The 17,990-nt window shown below is 48.2% G+C and overlaps 1 protein-coding gene across 1 annotated transcript; it reads right to left on the reverse strand.

Annotated features, from left to right (window-relative positions):
• Positions 1 to 180: 180 nt before the first annotated feature.
• On the reverse strand, positions 181 to 17,361 carry ESS2 (ess-2 splicing factor homolog). Its single transcript, XM_073312905.1, has 10 exons — positions 17,015 to 17,361; positions 14,249 to 14,417; positions 12,509 to 12,604; positions 11,774 to 11,943; positions 10,466 to 10,583; positions 9,563 to 9,696; positions 9,315 to 9,417; positions 5,899 to 6,008; positions 4,878 to 4,993; positions 181 to 4,193 (listed from the first exon to the last, which is right to left on the reverse strand). Exons 1-10 carry the CDS (start codon positions 17,168 to 17,170, stop codon positions 3,908 to 3,910), a joined length of 1,458 nt encoding a protein of 485 aa, XP_073169006.1. The 5' UTR covers positions 17,171 to 17,361; the 3' UTR covers positions 181 to 3,907.
• Positions 17,362 to 17,990: the final 629 nt, after the last annotated feature.

The following is a 17,990-nucleotide window of genomic DNA, read 5'->3' on the forward strand; positions in this document are numbered from 1 at the left end:
GGAGAAAGTAAAGTCCATTCATAACAAGCAATTATTTTATAGCAATTCTATTAAATTTTCTTCTTAGTAACCATGTTGCTGAATTGAAGGGTTAAATAAGGAGGTAGATTTTCCAAGCCATCTAATAGATTTATATGCCCAATTCACATCAGGCCTATGGAGTACTTTTTCCATAGCTGCCTCACGGTTGAATGCTGAAATGCTGCGGTGAGTTAAGGTTTCTTTTGCGCAATGTTTCATCACAATCTCATGCCCCTTTCACATTTGGGCATTAACACAGTGGCAGCTAGCCCTCTCCCAGCCTGTTCTGTTACATGCATAGGGAAAAAGGGTCACGGTTTCCTTTCATAGTCCAGTGCCGCAGTGTTGCTGGAGTTATTGGGTGGGCCAATTTCTCACCTCACTAAGATTTACTAGCGATTCAATGCAGCAGCATCACAACAGCAGGCTTGGCTCTTTTTTTTTTTCCCCCCCTCTTCATTTTCTGATGCAGAGAAATGGATTTTGCTAAACCATGTCACAGTGTAAATGGAGCGCTGATATGCAATTGATTACAAGTGCTGATCTGCTTACCTGTAGGGAAAAGGCAAACTGCACTACTAAGACCCCTAGATTTGTCATATTCTAATAACAGGGAACTATTATTGTTTAATGCAGCGAAGGGGACGCCCTCCCTTACAAACCGTAGCTGGGCCTGGAAACGTGCCTTCTGTTAGAAGTAACACCTGAGATTACTGGAACTCAGGATTTGCCTCACTTCACTTTTACTTTGTAAATTTGACAGCACTGTGTCTAGCTAATATATGTCTCCTGTTGTTTGTGACAGACTCTGAGGCAGGTACTGGATTAATTCATGAAAGAAATGGAGCATTTTGAAATGTGATTGTAAAGCCATAAAGTGGCTGGAGGGACTCAGGGGCAGCTGTAGAGTTTGAAACGACTTTGGTTTCTTTTTTTCAAGCTGCCCAACCTTCAAGTGACCATGTTCCACTGAACTGTCCCATTTTATAAACAACTTTCCAGTGTCACATTAACAATTTAGGAATAACCAGCGGTGACGTTCTTGTCAACCTGAGCAGGGAGGGAGATCCGGAACAGTGTTAGCTTTTTCCTGGGCATTGCATGGGGAAAATCAGGTTCTGGTTAGCACCACCCATGTAGGGTCAACTGCCGAGTCCCCTTTCCCCTGAAGGAGGGATTGCAAGTAGCCCCAGTTAGTTTTACAAAAGTCACGCTTGACATGGTGGTCACTGCCCTACTAGAAAAGGGCCATACCACCCACTCCCACTGGAATAGCTTTAAAACCACACCAATAACTCAAGCAGTAGTTTGGTTTTTAAACAGTACTTTTTGTACATTCTGTAAATAATTCCCTACAGTTATACACCAATCCCTGCCTGGGGGATGCTATTACAAACATTCAGCATCTTTGAGAAAAGCACAGCAATTGGTTACAATACCTGAGTGAGCTAAATCTTTACTACAATTTAGAAGCAGGGTTGAGGGAAGAGGGAAGTACCAGATCCCTGCTCGCCCTCAGCAGCTACAAAAGTGATTGGGAGAGGGGCATAGCAGTGAGGTCCAGGACTCACTCCCCCTGACCCCTTTGCTGAGAAGGCCAGCTCCTCTCCCACAGCACAGACCCTGCCTGGTGAGAAGGGGGAGAGTCCTGGCAATTACTGTGAGCCGCATTCCATGGGCAGCGGTTATAGGCTCTATCGATTGTCTCCACCATCGGCTGCTAGGTGTTGAATCACCTTTAGCTGCTGGAAGGGAGGAGTTTCCTCTTTTCCCTTTGCTGCAGCCTCCTGGTTGCTGCGAGCCACCGGGGGAGGTGTGTCTCCACTACTCCATATCCCTCCTCCAGGCTGCTGAAGGAGCCAGGGAAAAGGGAGGGATGAGAAGAGGGGCAGCTAGGGAACTTTCTAGGTCTAACTTTCCCACCAATCACTCCAGCTCCTACTCACAGCCTTCCCAAACCACCGCCACCAGGGTGTTCTGAACAGCAGCAGTTGTGAAACTGACCCCAGTCTGAATTTCACTCTGCTGCTGCAGGGCAGAGCGAGGGGCAGCACTGGCACCATCTGCAGAGGGAGGAAGGCGATGCATTGTTTACATTTGCCAAGCTCTCTTCACAACAGCGCAACAGAAATATTTAGTAAGTGAAAGCTCATGTCTGCCAAAACGAACAGTTTATGCCCCACTCCCTCACCAGAAAATGCTTCCATTCATTAAAGCAGATTTTTCTAACCTTGAATTGTAACATTAATAAAAATAACATTCTGTAGGTTTTAGAAACATCTCTCACCCCTACTTCCACGCTCTCCACAAGTGAGCCGTGTGAATGCATTCGCTCAGCACTTGTTGCCATCGTGGTTATCCTCTGTCAGCCTGACTCTTTTGCTGCCAAGCAGAGCGAGGCAGAAAATACAGCTTGCTGAAGTGAATGATGGGGGATCAGAGACTTTCAAGCTTGTACAGAAAGTTCTACTTTTAAAGAGCAAGACAGAGAGAGATTGGCCATTAAAAATAATAATAATAATAATAATAGAATTTTATACCTTGGAAAAACCAACTGATCTCACCAATTCAAATACAGCCTGAGCCAATGGCCACTGAAGTAAATGAGAAGCTGGCCATTGAAGTCAGTGGAAACTGGATCAGGACCATATGGAGCTGTGTTGTGGCTCTCTAAACCACATCAGATGGTCAAGGTGACAGCTTTATTTGCAATGATTATATTTGACACACACATAAAAAGCCAGTGATGCATTCCTTGTAACCAGAGGCAGTGAGGAGCACTTTCCTAGTGCACAAGAACTACACAAAGGCTGCTGACCTTCCACTTTGACCCCCCCCCTTTTTTTTTAAAAAAAGAATAAAGCCTCACTTGAAAGGTGATGCCACAGCAACAGTAAATTTCACTGTCCCAGGCTGACCTCTCCCCCAAATGACTGCATTCAATGTCAGAGCACTGTAAAATGCTGGTGTGCTTCAGATCAAACACTGACGACTTGTTTGTTCTGCTCAGATTCTAAGATTTCCAAAGTTCTTTATGACATCTACAACTTGCTGGGTATTTCAGATGTGCACTCCCATAAATAGCTCCTGCTGTACTTCACTGCAGGGCAAAAATACTTGCCACATTTCTGGACTCTACCCAGGAGGGCAGACGAATAGAAAATGTGTGCACTGAAGGCTGCTCCTCTGTGTCCTCAAAGGACTAATGCTCACCAATGGGCCTGTTGGACACTAAAGAGTGCAGTTTAAATGGATGGAAAGTTAGAGAGAGGCTTTCTGGTATTTTGGCTCTTTCTATGCAGAATTGGGATTGGAAGAGGAAAGAATACGGAGACTTGCCTACATCTCTTCTTTACTCAGCAGAACAGCATTTTTCAGTGGAACACACAGCCATAAGCAAGGAAGTTTCACACCTTGGTTCAGGCCTTAATACAAAGGCTTGCTATTTTATAAATAGACATCTGTACAGAAAGAGAGGCACTCAAATGCAGTCAGCAGGGTCACGCTTTTTAAAAAAAACAAGGAGAATTACAAAAAAATATTCCAAACATTTCTGGCTATTTTCCAAAAGTCCAAGCCCTTTTTTGCTATTTCTGGAAACGACCTTGTCCCCTACCGATTCTGTGTAACATGTCCACGTGGTATGAAGAGAACTTATACCACACTGGTAAATAGTCTGCTTCCAAAACGCATGTTGCACGCTGCTCCACTCTTGTTCTAGTAATGGCATGTCAAGTGCGGGAACTATGCACTACTTGAGGGCAGAAATGGTCCCCAATCCAGCAACTGCTAGATGACATTCTAGCAGCTTTAAGCAAATGCCCCTTGCTCCTGGCAGCGCATACTGCTCTCAGCTTGCACACAGCCCTGCTGGTGAAGGTTGTATTCAGAAGAAATCAGATGCCTTTCGTCTTTTAGGGAGCTGCAGCAGGTTGTCTGTGATTGAAGCGGGATCTTGTGTTACTGGCATCTCAGAGACAGTCCTAGGAGGTGGGGTGCTAGTGGGGGTGCGAGACCCTCCTGCTGGGGTCTTATATCCAGGGGTTCCTGGGTGTGCTGGAGAAGGGGTATAACTGGCTCGCAGGGCTTTGTCAGTGTATTTGCTCGCCGTCCTGTTTACTAGTCGTTGCAATGCTGGTGACATAGCTGGACTCAGTCCTTTTGGAGTGAGGCTGCAATAGAAGCAGAATAGTTTTAAAATGCAAAAGCTGTGTATCAGAGAGCACACAGATCACTGAACAGATGCAGCACCTCCCAGGCCCTGCAAACTCTGACTCGCACGCTCCCTTCTCCTTCCACTCCTGCATTACTTGAATCATTCAGAGCACAGCTCAGGACAGAGCCTGGCCATTCTGCTCTTCTGGCAGCAATGCCTGAACTCTCCTCCCACTTGTGTGGTTAAACCTCAGCCCCGCTGTCTCTCTCTCTGATTAATGGCAGGAGCCCCCCGAATGCGAGCAATGCTCCCTTGCCTTCTCTTTAGGTCCATTGAATCCTCTCCGTCCCTACCCCAAACAACCAAGTCCTGGAACGTCTCTGCCTTTTGTGATCATTTGGGGCACTTACCCTCCTGGAGCAAGGGCAGTTTGGCCTGGGAGGAGAGTTCCCAAAGTACATACCTCTCTACCGTACTGCCAACAGCCTTCTCCTAGAAACTGGGCTTGTTCACATCTAAAGTCTCCTCCCAGTCTGAGTTTATCCATTCTTGCTTCTCAAAGCCCCTCCTTCTCCTGATCCTTGTACTCCTTCTCCTCACCCAAATGCCTTTCCTCTATGCATACTGATTTAACTCTTACTAGACAGCACTTGCTATTCTCCCCCACTGCCAGGGACAGTTTAATATGGAGACGTCTCACTTGGCCAAGTTTTCCGTGACTCTTCTTAACGCTTCCTGTTTCTTCGCTCGGTTTTTAGCAGCCGCCTCATTGGCCATCTTGAGTCCTAACCGCTCTCTGCGCCCAGGCTCCAGGATCTGTAAATACACCAAACCAGGTAAGTCTCCAGGCTGCTAACCAAGCCCATTCATAGCTGGAGTCCAACCCGTAAGGATCTACATTAAGGATGGGAGGGGAAGAGAACCCACTCTTAGCTTTGCTGCTATCTGGACAGCCAGAGGCAGTTGAAGATACAGCAGAATCCCCAAGCTGAAGATCTGTGTAACAAAAATGGTAAAACAGTAACTGCCTCCTTGGCTGAAGTGAACGCTGGCATTTCCTCCAGTTGTCTTCCCTGAACAAAATGTATCACCTCTGTTTTACCTGGGTCAGCCTTCAGCCACTCAGCTGTCATCCAAGCCACAATCATTGCTAAGCTCTGGGAAAAACCAACCAACTGCACTGCCCAGGTCTGACAAAACGGAGATAGAAGAATTCCACTGCTGCTATCCTCAGGAATCACACCCAAAAGGTGCTCACTGTTCTCCAGGTAGGGAATGGGAGACGTCCTGCATCTGAGGTGAGATGCAGTTAATAGAGCCAAGCCACCTCCCCAAACCTCACTGGACTCAGATGTCTCAGCTGGTGGTGATGGGCCAGCAGGGCCAAGCTGGAAGGAAGCCACCCAGCAGGAAAAGTTTGATTTAAGACTCCCTAATCTACTTATATATCAAATCCCAAAAATGAGACACCCTCCTCTTCTCCAGACTCTTGGAGAACCCCAGAATATTCAACCTCAGGATGCCTGGGATGGACCAGGAGCCCTCATGGCCAGAACATTTTATCCAGCTAAACTCTACCCATAGGGCCTAGATAGCCAGTACCACAGCCAAGTCATAACCCCTACAATAATAAATGTTAGTCTATAAGTGACTGCTCCCCTGCCCCACCACCCCAGTCCATCCCCCAAAAGATCTGAGTGCTGAAATCTGACATGGAATACCTTAAAGGCCGGTCCAGGTGTCCTGTCCACATACGGCGTTTCTGACCCATCTACTCGCAATGGGGTGCTCTCTATCTCACCCCACGTCATAAGAGGAGAGTCGTTCACACCTAGCAACAAGTTAAGAAGAGTCAGTCTGGGATGCAAGACATTTGTAGAGACTGCAACACCCAGAATGTGTGTGCTCTGCCCTAACACAGGGGCGGTCTTCTCCCCACAATGGTTAACAGAAGCTGGTTATGAAACAGCATAAATCACTGGTCAGCCAATGGAACAGCCATCACTACAGAGACGATCACACTCACTGTAGGAAAGATACACCATCCCTTTACCAATATCTAGAGCTGCAGGACAATTTCCCAGAGCCTGATCTAGTAGCTGGCTTATCAGGATAAACCATGGGATCTTCCCCCTAACGGATTTCTGTCTTAGAGAATATTTATACCATGGAAAGGAACTGCACTGAGCATGCCAGCTGCAGGCTTTGCCAGGTGCTGGAAAGGACACAAGGATCCCCAGTCTTCAATACGAATGACTAAAAATAAAATGGTCGCAGGAACGTCAGCATAAAATCAGTTAGCCCCCAATAAAAACAGAGCCCATTAGATTCTTATGAAGTAACAGAGAGGTCATCGTATAGACTACACAATACAGATCTATTCAAAGGGAGGGAGAGAAAGCCGTAGGGCTGAGGGAGATTGGGAGTGGTGATAATGGATTGTAAAATGAACAGGAGCTTGCAATGCACTAGGGAGCACAGAGAATCTGTTTGGATCAGAATGGCACAAAACCCCAGCGTGCTGTTAATGGATCTATCCTAGTACAGGGGCTGCCCTTTGGATAAGTTGGAACGCTGAACTGTTGAATCATTACCATTGTGAACTGGCCTCAACCATTGACCCACTGGCTCCTAACAGTCCCTTTCTCCCCATCAGTCTCACAGATTTCCTTGTTTTCTGACACCCTGCGCTGCATGAAAAGAGAGGAGCCCAAACTCAAGCAATATCTACAACCCTGCATTGTACAGGAGGTCAGACTAGATGATCATAATGGTCCCTTCTGACCTAAATATCTATGAATCAAGCACCAAGGGCAAAAAACAAAGGCGGATTCCGACAGAATGAAACATACTGAATTCCTCAAAGCCTGTGCTGAGGCTGTATTACCTGCCTAGAGAACTTCCTATCAGCCTCCACTAAAGCTGCCAAATCCCTCCCAAGGTGCTATCCAGGGTGGCAAACCACACCATTAATCCAGACCACCCACAACCTGCATCAGAGCAGGGCACCAAGTGCTGCGAAGAGCTATCTTACTTTGCTGAAAAGATCCCACACGTTCAGGAAGGCTTCTCAACCAGCATGGATCCACTCTACCTGCACCCATCAACCCACCTGCATTCCCAGAGTTCAGGGCACTCACTCACCAAGAGGTTGTGGACACCCTAAAAGTGTCCCGACACAAGACTTGTGAATCTGACTCACACCGCTCCAGGCGTGTTTGTGACCCTCTTTCACAACAGTGCCGCTCCCAACTAAAACAGCCAGAATCTGCTCTTCCAGTCCTACCAACACCAAAGAAACTCACTCTGGATACTTCAGTCCTAGTTATCTTTCAGCCCATGTCAAACCTCCCATTCCTGAGCAAGTTTACAAAGAAGCTAGCAAGAGGCCAACTACCAGCTCATCTAACTGAGGCCAACATTCTAGACCTGGCACAATCTGTATTCACACCAGGATACAAAACTGAAACTGCTTTAGTTGCACTGCTGGATGATCTCCTGCTGCCAGTGGCTAGAGGGCAGACAGACTCCATTCTCATCCTCCTGAGCTTCTCTGCAGTTTTCAACACTGTTGACCATGAGATGCTATGATCTTACCTGAGAGGGGTGGCAGGAGTCCAGGGTAACGTGCTAAAGTGGTTTCAGTCCTTCCTGGAGGAATGCACCCAAAGAGTAGTGACGGGAAACTGCACCTCCACTACTACCCCTCACTTGTGGGTTCTACAAGGATCAATTCTCTCTCTAGACCTTCTCAATATCTACATGCAGCCACTAGGTGAACTGCTCAACAGACATGGACTCAAGTGCCACTAACATGCAGATGACACACAGCTCTCCCTGTCCTTCACATCATATGTCCACATCACTAGCACCACGATGGCCCAGCGCTTGGCTGAGATCAGCTCACGGACGAAGAACAGCTGACAGAACCCGAACAAAACACAGGTGATGCTGGTGGGCAGAGAAAGGTATTTTGAGGAGTTGGCAGCCATGGTGCAATCTCCTTTGATTGATGCACAATTGGTCACATCAGTCCATAGTCTAGGAGGACTTGGATTCCTCACTGACGCTGAACTCTCACATAGCAACAGCTGGGAGTAATGCTTTCTATCATCTCCAGTTGGCTAGGACACTCTGTACCATCCTGGCAGATGAAGACCCACCCTCAGTTATTCATGTCTTCATCACTGCTCGACAGGAGTACAGCAACACGATACTCCTGGGCATGAAACCGAAACTCCCGTTAGGACAAAACACCGCAGCACATCTCCTCAGCAGCACAGGCTGCTGCGAGCACATCACACCTGTCCTCCGCTCTCTACACTGGCTTCCCATGGCATGGGTCCAGGTTATCTAAAAGACCAGAGCCTTCTCCCGGGGTGGCCTAAGACTGTGGAATGAATTCCCTCCAGAGCCGAGGACTATCACAAACCTCCCCACTTTCCACTTCAAGTGCAAGGCCCATTTCTTTGACGTGCCTTCACCAATATAAGCACGTAGCAACCAGTAAATGTATTTAACAGTTAACAACTGGAAAACAAAACGAGACAAAACAAAAAGCACTCCCAAAACATGACACTCCCCCACACGCTTCTCCCTCTGGGGAAGAGGAGGGCAGAACAAACACCACATGACAGATGTGCTTAATGCACTACTGGAAGGCACTCAGCTACTTCAGTGATGAGTACTGTATAAAACGATCTATATAGAATAGAACTGCTGGGGGGAGGGGTAAATGTTTGTGAAATGCTTTGAGATCCTTGGATATAGGCACTAGAGAGACAATCACCACCAGAAAGTTACAAGTGCCATGCTCCCCTCAGAGTTCCTATAAGCCTCTCCTAGGATGATCTAGTCCATTCGACCCGAGTCCAGCGAAGCAGCATCTACGTCTCAGAGCCTCCTGAGCCCAGCATCGTTTCTATCTTTGGACTGAGACTTGACAGAGCATTAAATTGGCATATTCTCTACCCCAGAGACCCATTGGCTCAACAGACATACAGAGTCGAAGTCAAAGCTGCCCGATTAAAGAAGCATTGACTCCTAGGGTGGAGTGTTCATCAAAAGGTCAGTGGAACAGGACAGCATTGCAAACTACTTCGCTTTTACGTCAGAGCAAAAAAAAGTCTCTTCTTACCAGGGGCAGGAGAAGGGGTGGCCACAAATCCATATCCATTCACTTTTGGAGACTCCTGAGGGATCAGCTCCTTCCCATCTGGCCCTACTTTGCCCTGTTTGTACTAGAACAGAAAAGCTGGCATCAATCGGGTGCACTTGGAGAAAGCAGACAATTAGGCACATTTGCCACGTTCAGTTCTCATAACTCATGCACCTCTCCCAATGAGGGGTATTTCGGTCACAAGCATGTCCTGTCTGTAAACGAACCTGGGCATTGAGGGCTGCTGCCTGCTGGAGCTGGGATTTGCTCACAGCTTGGCTGAATGGATCTCTCAGAAAGCGGGTGTTTCTATGGACAACTTCTCGAGGCTTCTTAAACACATCATCCTCATCGGGCACACCTGGAACGGCAAGCCAAGACATCAAGGAAAGGGCTGAGGGCCCACTAACAGGGGGCAGGCTGACCTAAAGCCCCCAAACAAACAATCTCAGGGATCAGTACACAGTTCTGCAAGACACAATGTACAGATGCAATTATATTTTGCCATTTCCACCCATTTAAAATAAAGTTCACATTAATGCAGTTAGGTGTCTAACCTACCACCTGAAAAACCAGGACAAAATCAAGGCTACATTAGAAAACCAGGAAACACATAAGAGTTCCCACATTTCACATGAAGGTTATTTACCATGCATTCATAGCCAAAAAAGGCATCGAGGCCCAGTCTGGGTTTGTTAAAGGATCCCATTGCCTTTTAGACGGCAGCCAAGGGACCAGCAAAGCCCACATATACAGAGCTGAGTAGGACGGTAGGAGGAAAGAGGGGAACTGAAAGTGCTCATTAACAAGACAAACCCAATAGGAAGGAGCTAGGACTCCTGAAAACAAACAGCCACCGCAATGTGGGTAATGAGCGACAGGATGACAAATGGCAGCAGGGTCGAAACAACGCAGGAATGACATGGGAAAGAATGAAACTGAGCATATCCCTGCCTTGCAGAAGGAAAAGCTGCAAAGTGCAATCTTACCACAGTGACAGCAAGTCAGGTACCTGAACAAGTGCTGGGGAAAGCAAAATGGAAATGCAGGTGCTTTGTGACATCCACCCACCTGAACCAGTGCATGTTTCCAAATCTGCTGATGCCTCTTAAGGGGCCAGTTTGCTTTACCTGCTGGGTAATACATCAGGGAATTCTGAGCCTTGTACTCCCAGGTCTCCACGCCAGCTTTCCCGCTCTCCAGCGCCTGCTGCTCTGCTGAGGGAAGTGCCAGATTCTCAAGTCGTCGCTGGAATCAAATTTAAAACAAAGCCTGAATTGCAGATTCTCATTTCAGACTGAAAATAAGCTTGAAAATTCATCTGCTTGATGCTCTGCTTTTCATCTTTTACATCTTGTGTCTTTCAGAGAAGAGCAGTTCAGAGACTGGATTTATCTGAAGAGACCAGAGACAACGGCTATAAAATAAGATACCAAGTTTAAAGGAAGAGGTGCAAATATTAGAGAAATGCAAGAAGGCATTCCAGGGCTCTCTCTCTTCTGTGCCCCAGGCTGACTCAATCACTGTGTTTTGAGACTGCTACTCTGGTGTTGGCCTTTTAACTTTGGTATCAGATCTTTTGAGTGGACAGGATGTATACGGGGCTAAAAAAAAGTGCACATTATTTGTTACAGAATCTTTGTAAACTTAAGTTCACAAAGCTCTTTGAGATTAAATGCTGAATGGTCCTCTAGAAATACTGACAGCAGAGCTCCCCGCACCAGTAACAGCTTCCCCTTCCCCAAGTCCCATAAAACTTTATTAACTAGACAAGACACTTTTTCAGTGTTTCTGGTCATATTTAACACACTTCATATTAGCAACACAGAGGATTCTGAATGCCAATAATTGAAAAAGATCAAGAATTTGTCTGCCAAAGAATAAGGCATTGACAGATGAATACGAAGAGCTGTTCAACAGCTCGCTAAGGTTGTTGCCAAGAATTCTAATACTTGTACTTAGACAGTGCTTCATATTTTCAAAGCTCTGTATAACGTATATCCTCAGCATCCCTGGGGTATGTCAATATTATCCCCATGCTCTAGATGGGAACAACAGCAGCACAAAGAGGTTTAGTGAGTTGTCAAATGCTACAGCAAATTGGGGCAGAGCCAGGATTAAACTCCAGAGTTCCTAGCTCTGTATGCTAGATCTCACTGCCTCATGCACACACAACTCAAAACCAAGCAGTCAGTGTTTTATCCTTGATGCATCAGTATGATTAATTCAACAGTCACATATCTAGAGACAAGGAACAATCACAGTGGGTTCTAGTGGGACTCAACAATAGAATGGAACTTAATATTCTCTCTTCTCCCTGCCAAAGGCAAGAGAGAAACTATAAACCATCTTTCTCCCTCATTTGGTTAAACAGACGACAGCACTTGTCCACAGTACTATGTTAGAAAAGCTCAGCTACTCAGGAGCCATTTCCCCACCTGGGCAAACTCCTCTTCTGCTTCATACAGCCAAGAATGCCTGGCCTTTTCCTTCTCTTTGGCCACTTCCATGATCTGCTCAAATGAAGCATTATCCTCACTAGTGTGTTTTGTTAAGAAGCTGTCCAGGCTGGGAAGAGTGTCCTTACTCTGTTCTTTCTCCACTTCTCCTAGAGAGATGAGGGAATAAGTCTGAGGAAGAGGCTCACACTCCCCTTTCTGTAATGAGCAATGCCTGGTTATTAATCCCCCATGCAAGTATTTTCCCCCACTGGTCCACTCTTAACTTGAGCACTGGTGAGGAATCTGTATCCAAAATGAAAGTACATATGACGTACAGAGTAGTAGTATTGACTTGACTTATTGAAGGATCAGTGACCCTTTCCCACACCCATCCCCTTCAGGATCATTCATTTATTCACATTAAAGGACAATTCAGAAGTAGTTTGCCGCCAGATGACACGTCCGTGTTCATACTGTTCTGTACATGAATAGCTGTGTTCCTGCCACCTTGCCCAGGCAGAAACCCTTTTCTTGGGAAGCAATGAAGTTCTCACGTCAGAGATGGTTATTGATCCAGGCAGGCCCACATCCCAGCCAACCTGTGATGGAGTTTCACTTAGCACAGATATTAGAAGGCGCCACTTTAGTGGAAGGTTAACACCCAATAACATGCACAGCAATATTTCCCCTCCTGCTGGAGAACCCAAATAAAGAGGATAGCCCCTTCCCTACCTTCCTCCGCAGCTTTGATCCCAACCTTGGGCTTGTTCAACAAGGAAGAGGCGCCTGGGTGCACTTCGGGTGTTTCAAACGTGGCTGGAGTAACATCTGTGCCAGAGAAATAAATCCCAGCATGTGTTACAAAAATGGGGAGCAGATCATCATCATGTTACCCCTAGTGGATGAGCAAGAAGCTGCAACCTCTTCGGGGGACCTGTCTGCCAGCTCTCATTAGTCTCAGATGACCTACAGATTGTGGTTAAGAAGGAGGAATTCTTTAACTAGAGTTAGGGAAGGGTTTAAAACGACGTCTGTGTAAATCAGTTCCAAACACTGATGAAGTTTCAGCTCAACTAGATAACTGGTCCTACTCCTGCTGGGCACCAATGGCAAGATTCCCCATTGATTTCAGTGGGGGGGTGGGGGGCGGGCGGAGATTGCATTCTAAGCATTCTTTATTTTATCTCAAACAATGACAGATAAAAGCAGGCAATGATTTGTGTTCCATGGTAGCCCTCACTCGAGGCAATGCCAGTCGCAAATGGCAACACCAATACCACAGGCAGGGAACCCATTCAATGGTACATGTCCTTCACCGCAAGTTCCCAACAGTGCGGCAGCTGCCCCTTTGCGAGCCAACACCCCAACTCCATAGCAAGAAGTCAACCAGAGGCTGAGTTTACTGTGGGGAAGCCTGTAAATTACCCAGCATGAGAGTTACATGCCAACATGGGAAACAGCACCTAAAACCAGGCTGAAGGAGGGAAGATTAACCCAAAAGGAGAAAAATAAAAACCACACACACACCCCAGAAGCCCTGTAAATGGCATGCTCCCTTAAATGAAATGACTGGGAAACACACAAATTTTGTACAATGGATCTAAAATAAATAAATAAGGTGCACATATATTCTGACCAGCACATATTTCTTGCCTACAAGCATCTTCACAGCAGCTTACAGTGTGACTTGGCGTTTGCTGGCATACTTTTTCACTGCACATCCCTCTCTTCATTGCATGCCACTTCCTTGATCTCTTAGTGATGCTAAACAAGTTCTTACCTTAAAATGCTTTTAAATGTTTTAAAGCTTATACTAGGTTTATTTTTAAATCAATTCCTGGAATAGAAGCAGGTATCTAACAGTTCAGTAGAGGCCTATGACATGAACCTCTGATAATCAGGGCATCTGTTGCCACTGGAGTGTGTTAATTAAAAGGATATGCCATTGTATTAAATAAAGCTTCATAGCCGGATTCAGAAGAGGGCTTGACATAACAAGACTATCCAGAGTTATAACAGTAAGAATTAAAGAGAGCCAAGAGTTTCCAAACAGACATAGCACCTCATGTTTCAGAGCATAAGGTGACCTCTAACAAATGGGAGTTAAGAAGCAGTTTCCCCAATGGGCTGGTTATTTTATAACCGCCCCTCCGCATGGTTTCTTGTACCCTTCCTCTAAAGCAGCTGATACCAGTCACTGCCAATACATCATTGTGTCATCCAGGCTGGTAACTCCTGTGCAATCAGTACTTTTCCATAATTAGATCAGAAGGCAGCTACCATGTTGGATTCTGTGCCTTAAGTAAGTTGGGTTCCCAGTCACTCAACAACACTACAATTTACACCTTGCTAGCATAAAACAATCCATTAAAGTGACAAAAAGACAGTAGTGCTTCATATCTTTTACTTTATGACACACATCCACACTAATAGCCTGACCACGAAATCAGCCACCCAAGTGCCAGCCCTTACATGGTGCAGGTGTCTCCCTGGACCATTTCCCCAGTGAGGAGCCAAATTTGATAGCTATTTGTCTCATTTTCTCTAAGTCGCCACTTTCTTCAGCCTCCAAGTATTCCTTCTGAGCACGTAACTTCTCAACATCAGGAAAGAAATCCCTCTGAATAATTTTCTCCAAACTCTATAGTTAAAAGGAAAGAAAAAAAAAAACAGAACAAACAATTCTGAGCATATCTGGCAAGCAAGAAAAAACAAGATCAGTTTGGGGAAGATCCCTTGGAAGGGGATAAGGATTTAGGGTTCCATGAAAGGCCATGATTGACTACAGTGCATATGAATACTGAAGTCCTATTTATCCACAAGAGGTACCACAGATGCACAAACAATACCAGTGCTGGCTTCCCCGACACTGCCCCAGCAGCAGGCTCAGCTATGATCTAGAGCAGTGGTTCCCAAACTTTATTTGATGAGTCCCCCTTTGGAGATTCACGTTCCATGCATGCTCCCCTCTTTCTAAGGGGGACCAGGGGATATGGGGGCCTGTACTCACCTTGCAGCAGTTGCGCGGTCTCGGCTCCCAAGACCCGGCTTCCTCCCTGTCTCGCTCCCACCCACGGGGGAAGCAAGTGGGCTGCACTGAAGAGGCGGGGTCAGGAGTAGAGCAGAAGGCTGCACTCCTTTAGTACTGTCCCTCCTGACCCCAGCCCTTCAACACGGCCTTGTCCGTTTCCCCTGGGCAAGCTCTGTCCAGAAGGGGAAGTGGACAGGGCACTGTGTCCTGGGGCCACAGTCAGGAGGTGGCTCTGTCCCACAAGAGTCAATACTTATTAAGTGCAGCCTTCAGCTCCCCACTGTCCTCCCCAGCAGAGGAGGGTATCTGCCAGGCAATAGCTAAAGCAGTGGGCATGTGAGACAGGCAGGGAGTCTGGTCCTAGCATTTGAGACCACTTGCACAGACCCCTCTCCACCTCCCCTACCGGACTGAACCCCTCCTGACTCCAGCCCTACAGTGCAGCCCCATCAGTTCCTCATGCCCCCCGATAACCTCATTGCACACGCATGGGGGATATACACCCCAGTTGGGGAATCTCTAGATGGATCACCTCTAAGAGCAAGAGAGATTAATCACCATTACACTTCAATCCCTGGCATCTTTGCTGAGACTGCTTAAGGGCGCCAATTAGCATTAAACGTGAGGGTGGCATTGTGAAGTAGACATCAGGAAATGGATGGAACCCAACTCATTTAAAATAGGCCACTAAAGATCTGTCAGAGTGTAGAGACTTTGGATATGTCTATGCTGCAATCGAACGCATATCACAACTTGCGTAGACATACACACGCCAGCTTTCATCTGCTAGCATGGCTAAAAATAGCAGTAAAGATACAGTGGCAGGGTTTGGCCCTGGCTGTGCAAGCCCACCCAGAACCTCAGGTATGTACTTGCCTAGCTAGCCTGAGCCAGGGTCCGTGCCATGACGTCTCCACTGCTATTTTTAGCTGTACTAGCTAAACTAAAGCTAGTGGTGTACGCCAGGCTGCATTCACACCTACCCTTTGTTACATCTTATCTGGCCCCGGCTAGCAGGATAGCAACCCAAGATAAAAAGGTCCACATACCGTTAACAATCCAACCTGACCCATTTAGCCCCCTCTGGCAGATTTTTCTGCCCTTTTGAAAACGTCATGACATATAGCACCTATAATTTTGAAGGATCCCAAAATACTCTGTGAAAAACATTTATAAACATAGACCATATAGGTGTCATATTATACAGTGCTGAAACGCAGCCAGCTCTGGAGCAAAACCCAGCAACTGCAGAGCAGGGCACAGAAACGTTACACACCAATCTTGGACAGGAAACAAAGACGACTCTTATGGCCACTATAATTAAAAAGATTGGGAAAATGTATTTTCCCCTTCATTTTTCCTCTTTGTTTACTGTGTATTAGACAGCACCTTGTACACAGTCAGTTTCACCCTTCCCTGTGTGCTCAGTGCTTTCTCCAGCTGGTCGGCTGGGTTCTCCACCCAGAAGCAGGGTCGGTAACAGTTTTAAACACAGAACAGCAGGACTGTGAAGCAACCCACGTTGGCACGGGTGGGTCGGGGTGGCTGGAGTGTCTGAAACCACTTTCCCCCCTTGTTCTAATGAGCTGGGCAATGCTGAGTTGTCCGGGCCCCTTTTGGGAAGAGGCACAAAGCCTGACTCCCCGAGGCGGCGGTTCGAGCCGCAGTGGGGGACCCGATCGGGGGGGGGGGGGGAATATCGCTCGCTATGTCAACCCCCCCACCCTTCACGAATGGCACAAGTTGGGGGTGCCTCGCGAGCAAAAGGAGACAGGACCCAACTCACACTGAACCTCTGACCCAAGTGCCCGGCCACTCCCCCACCACCTACCTACCCTCAGAGAGGCCTGGCCTCCCTCCCCAACCCCGCACAAGACAGGCCAGGCCTGGCCTCCCTCCCCAACCTTCCCCATCCCCCGCCCCCTCCCTCCAACAGCACCGGCCTCCCGCCCCAGGCCGCCGCCGCCCCCGACAGCTCCGGCCCCCACCGCCCCCAGGCCCGGCCCGGCCCACCCTCCCCTCAGGCGGCCCGGCCCGGCCCACCCTCCCCTCAGGCGGCCCGGCCCGGCCCACCCTCCCCTCAGGCGGCCCGGCCCGGCCCGGCCCAACCTCCCCTCAGGCGGCCCGGCCCGGCCCGGCCCAACCTCCCCTCAGGCGGCCCGGCCCGGCCCGGCCCAACCTCCCCTCAGGCGGCCCGGCCCGATCACCTCGATGTAGCTCTCCTCGTCCAGGATCCTCTTACGGCGCTTGGGGGGCTCCTGGGCCGCTTCCCGCAGCACAGCCACGGCGGCCCCGTCGGCCTGCAGGGGCACCAGCGCCAGGGGCGAGGCGGCGGCGGTGACGGGAGCCCTCGGCTCCTCCATCGCGCCAGGCCGGGGATCGCTGTCAGCCAGGACAGGGGGCGTCCGCAGCTTCTCGGGGCAGGAACAGACACGGCCAGAATCGGGGGGAGGGAGGGGGGGGAGCTTGGCCCTTCCCAGCCACCGTCGCAACGCGCCGCTTGTTGGGACTTGTAGTTTTCTTGTCGCGCGCACGTCCCGCTTCCAGGCCGGGGCAGCGCCTGGAAAGCCTAGAGCGGCGGGCTAAAGAGAAACCACAGAGAGCGGCTGGAGCGTCGCAACGGGAGAGCGCGCCCCCTGCCGACAAGGATGAGGAAGGGGCGGCCTAGAACGCATGCGCGTCAGGGAGCACCGCCCGTGAGCTCGGGGCTGACTTTCCCTCGGTTTGATAGCAGCTAAGATTTCCAAAGGGGCCCGCCCGCGCCTCCTTGGGAGATGTTTCACTTGAGCCTGGGCTCTGGTTCACACGGACGAATGGGAGGGAGGGAGGGAGGTTTTATTTAAAGGCCTCCGCAGTCACCTTTTAGGATTCAGACAATGGCAGACTGATGTCACACTAACGCACAAGGCTGAATACAGTGATGCTTTGCCTAATTTGCAGAGTTGACTTATTGATTCTATAGATACTCTGCAGCTGGCCTGCAAATATTAATCCTATCATTTCTGAAAACTAAAAAGCAATCTACAGGACTGAATGGAACACACACACCAGAGTTTCCTGCCAGAAACACGCAATTGAAAGTAAAAATTACATGGCAGTATGTTTACTTATGTACTATCTTTGTAAGTCACAGATGGCAGGAGCTACTGCTTGTAAGTACTGCACTGAGGCTAAATACCCAGG

The sequence above is a fragment of the Lepidochelys kempii genome, chromosome 15, assembly GCF_965140265.1.
Source record: "Lepidochelys kempii isolate rLepKem1 chromosome 15, rLepKem1.hap2, whole genome shotgun sequence".
Classification (NCBI taxonomy): Eukaryota; Metazoa; Chordata; order Testudines; family Cheloniidae; genus Lepidochelys; species Lepidochelys kempii.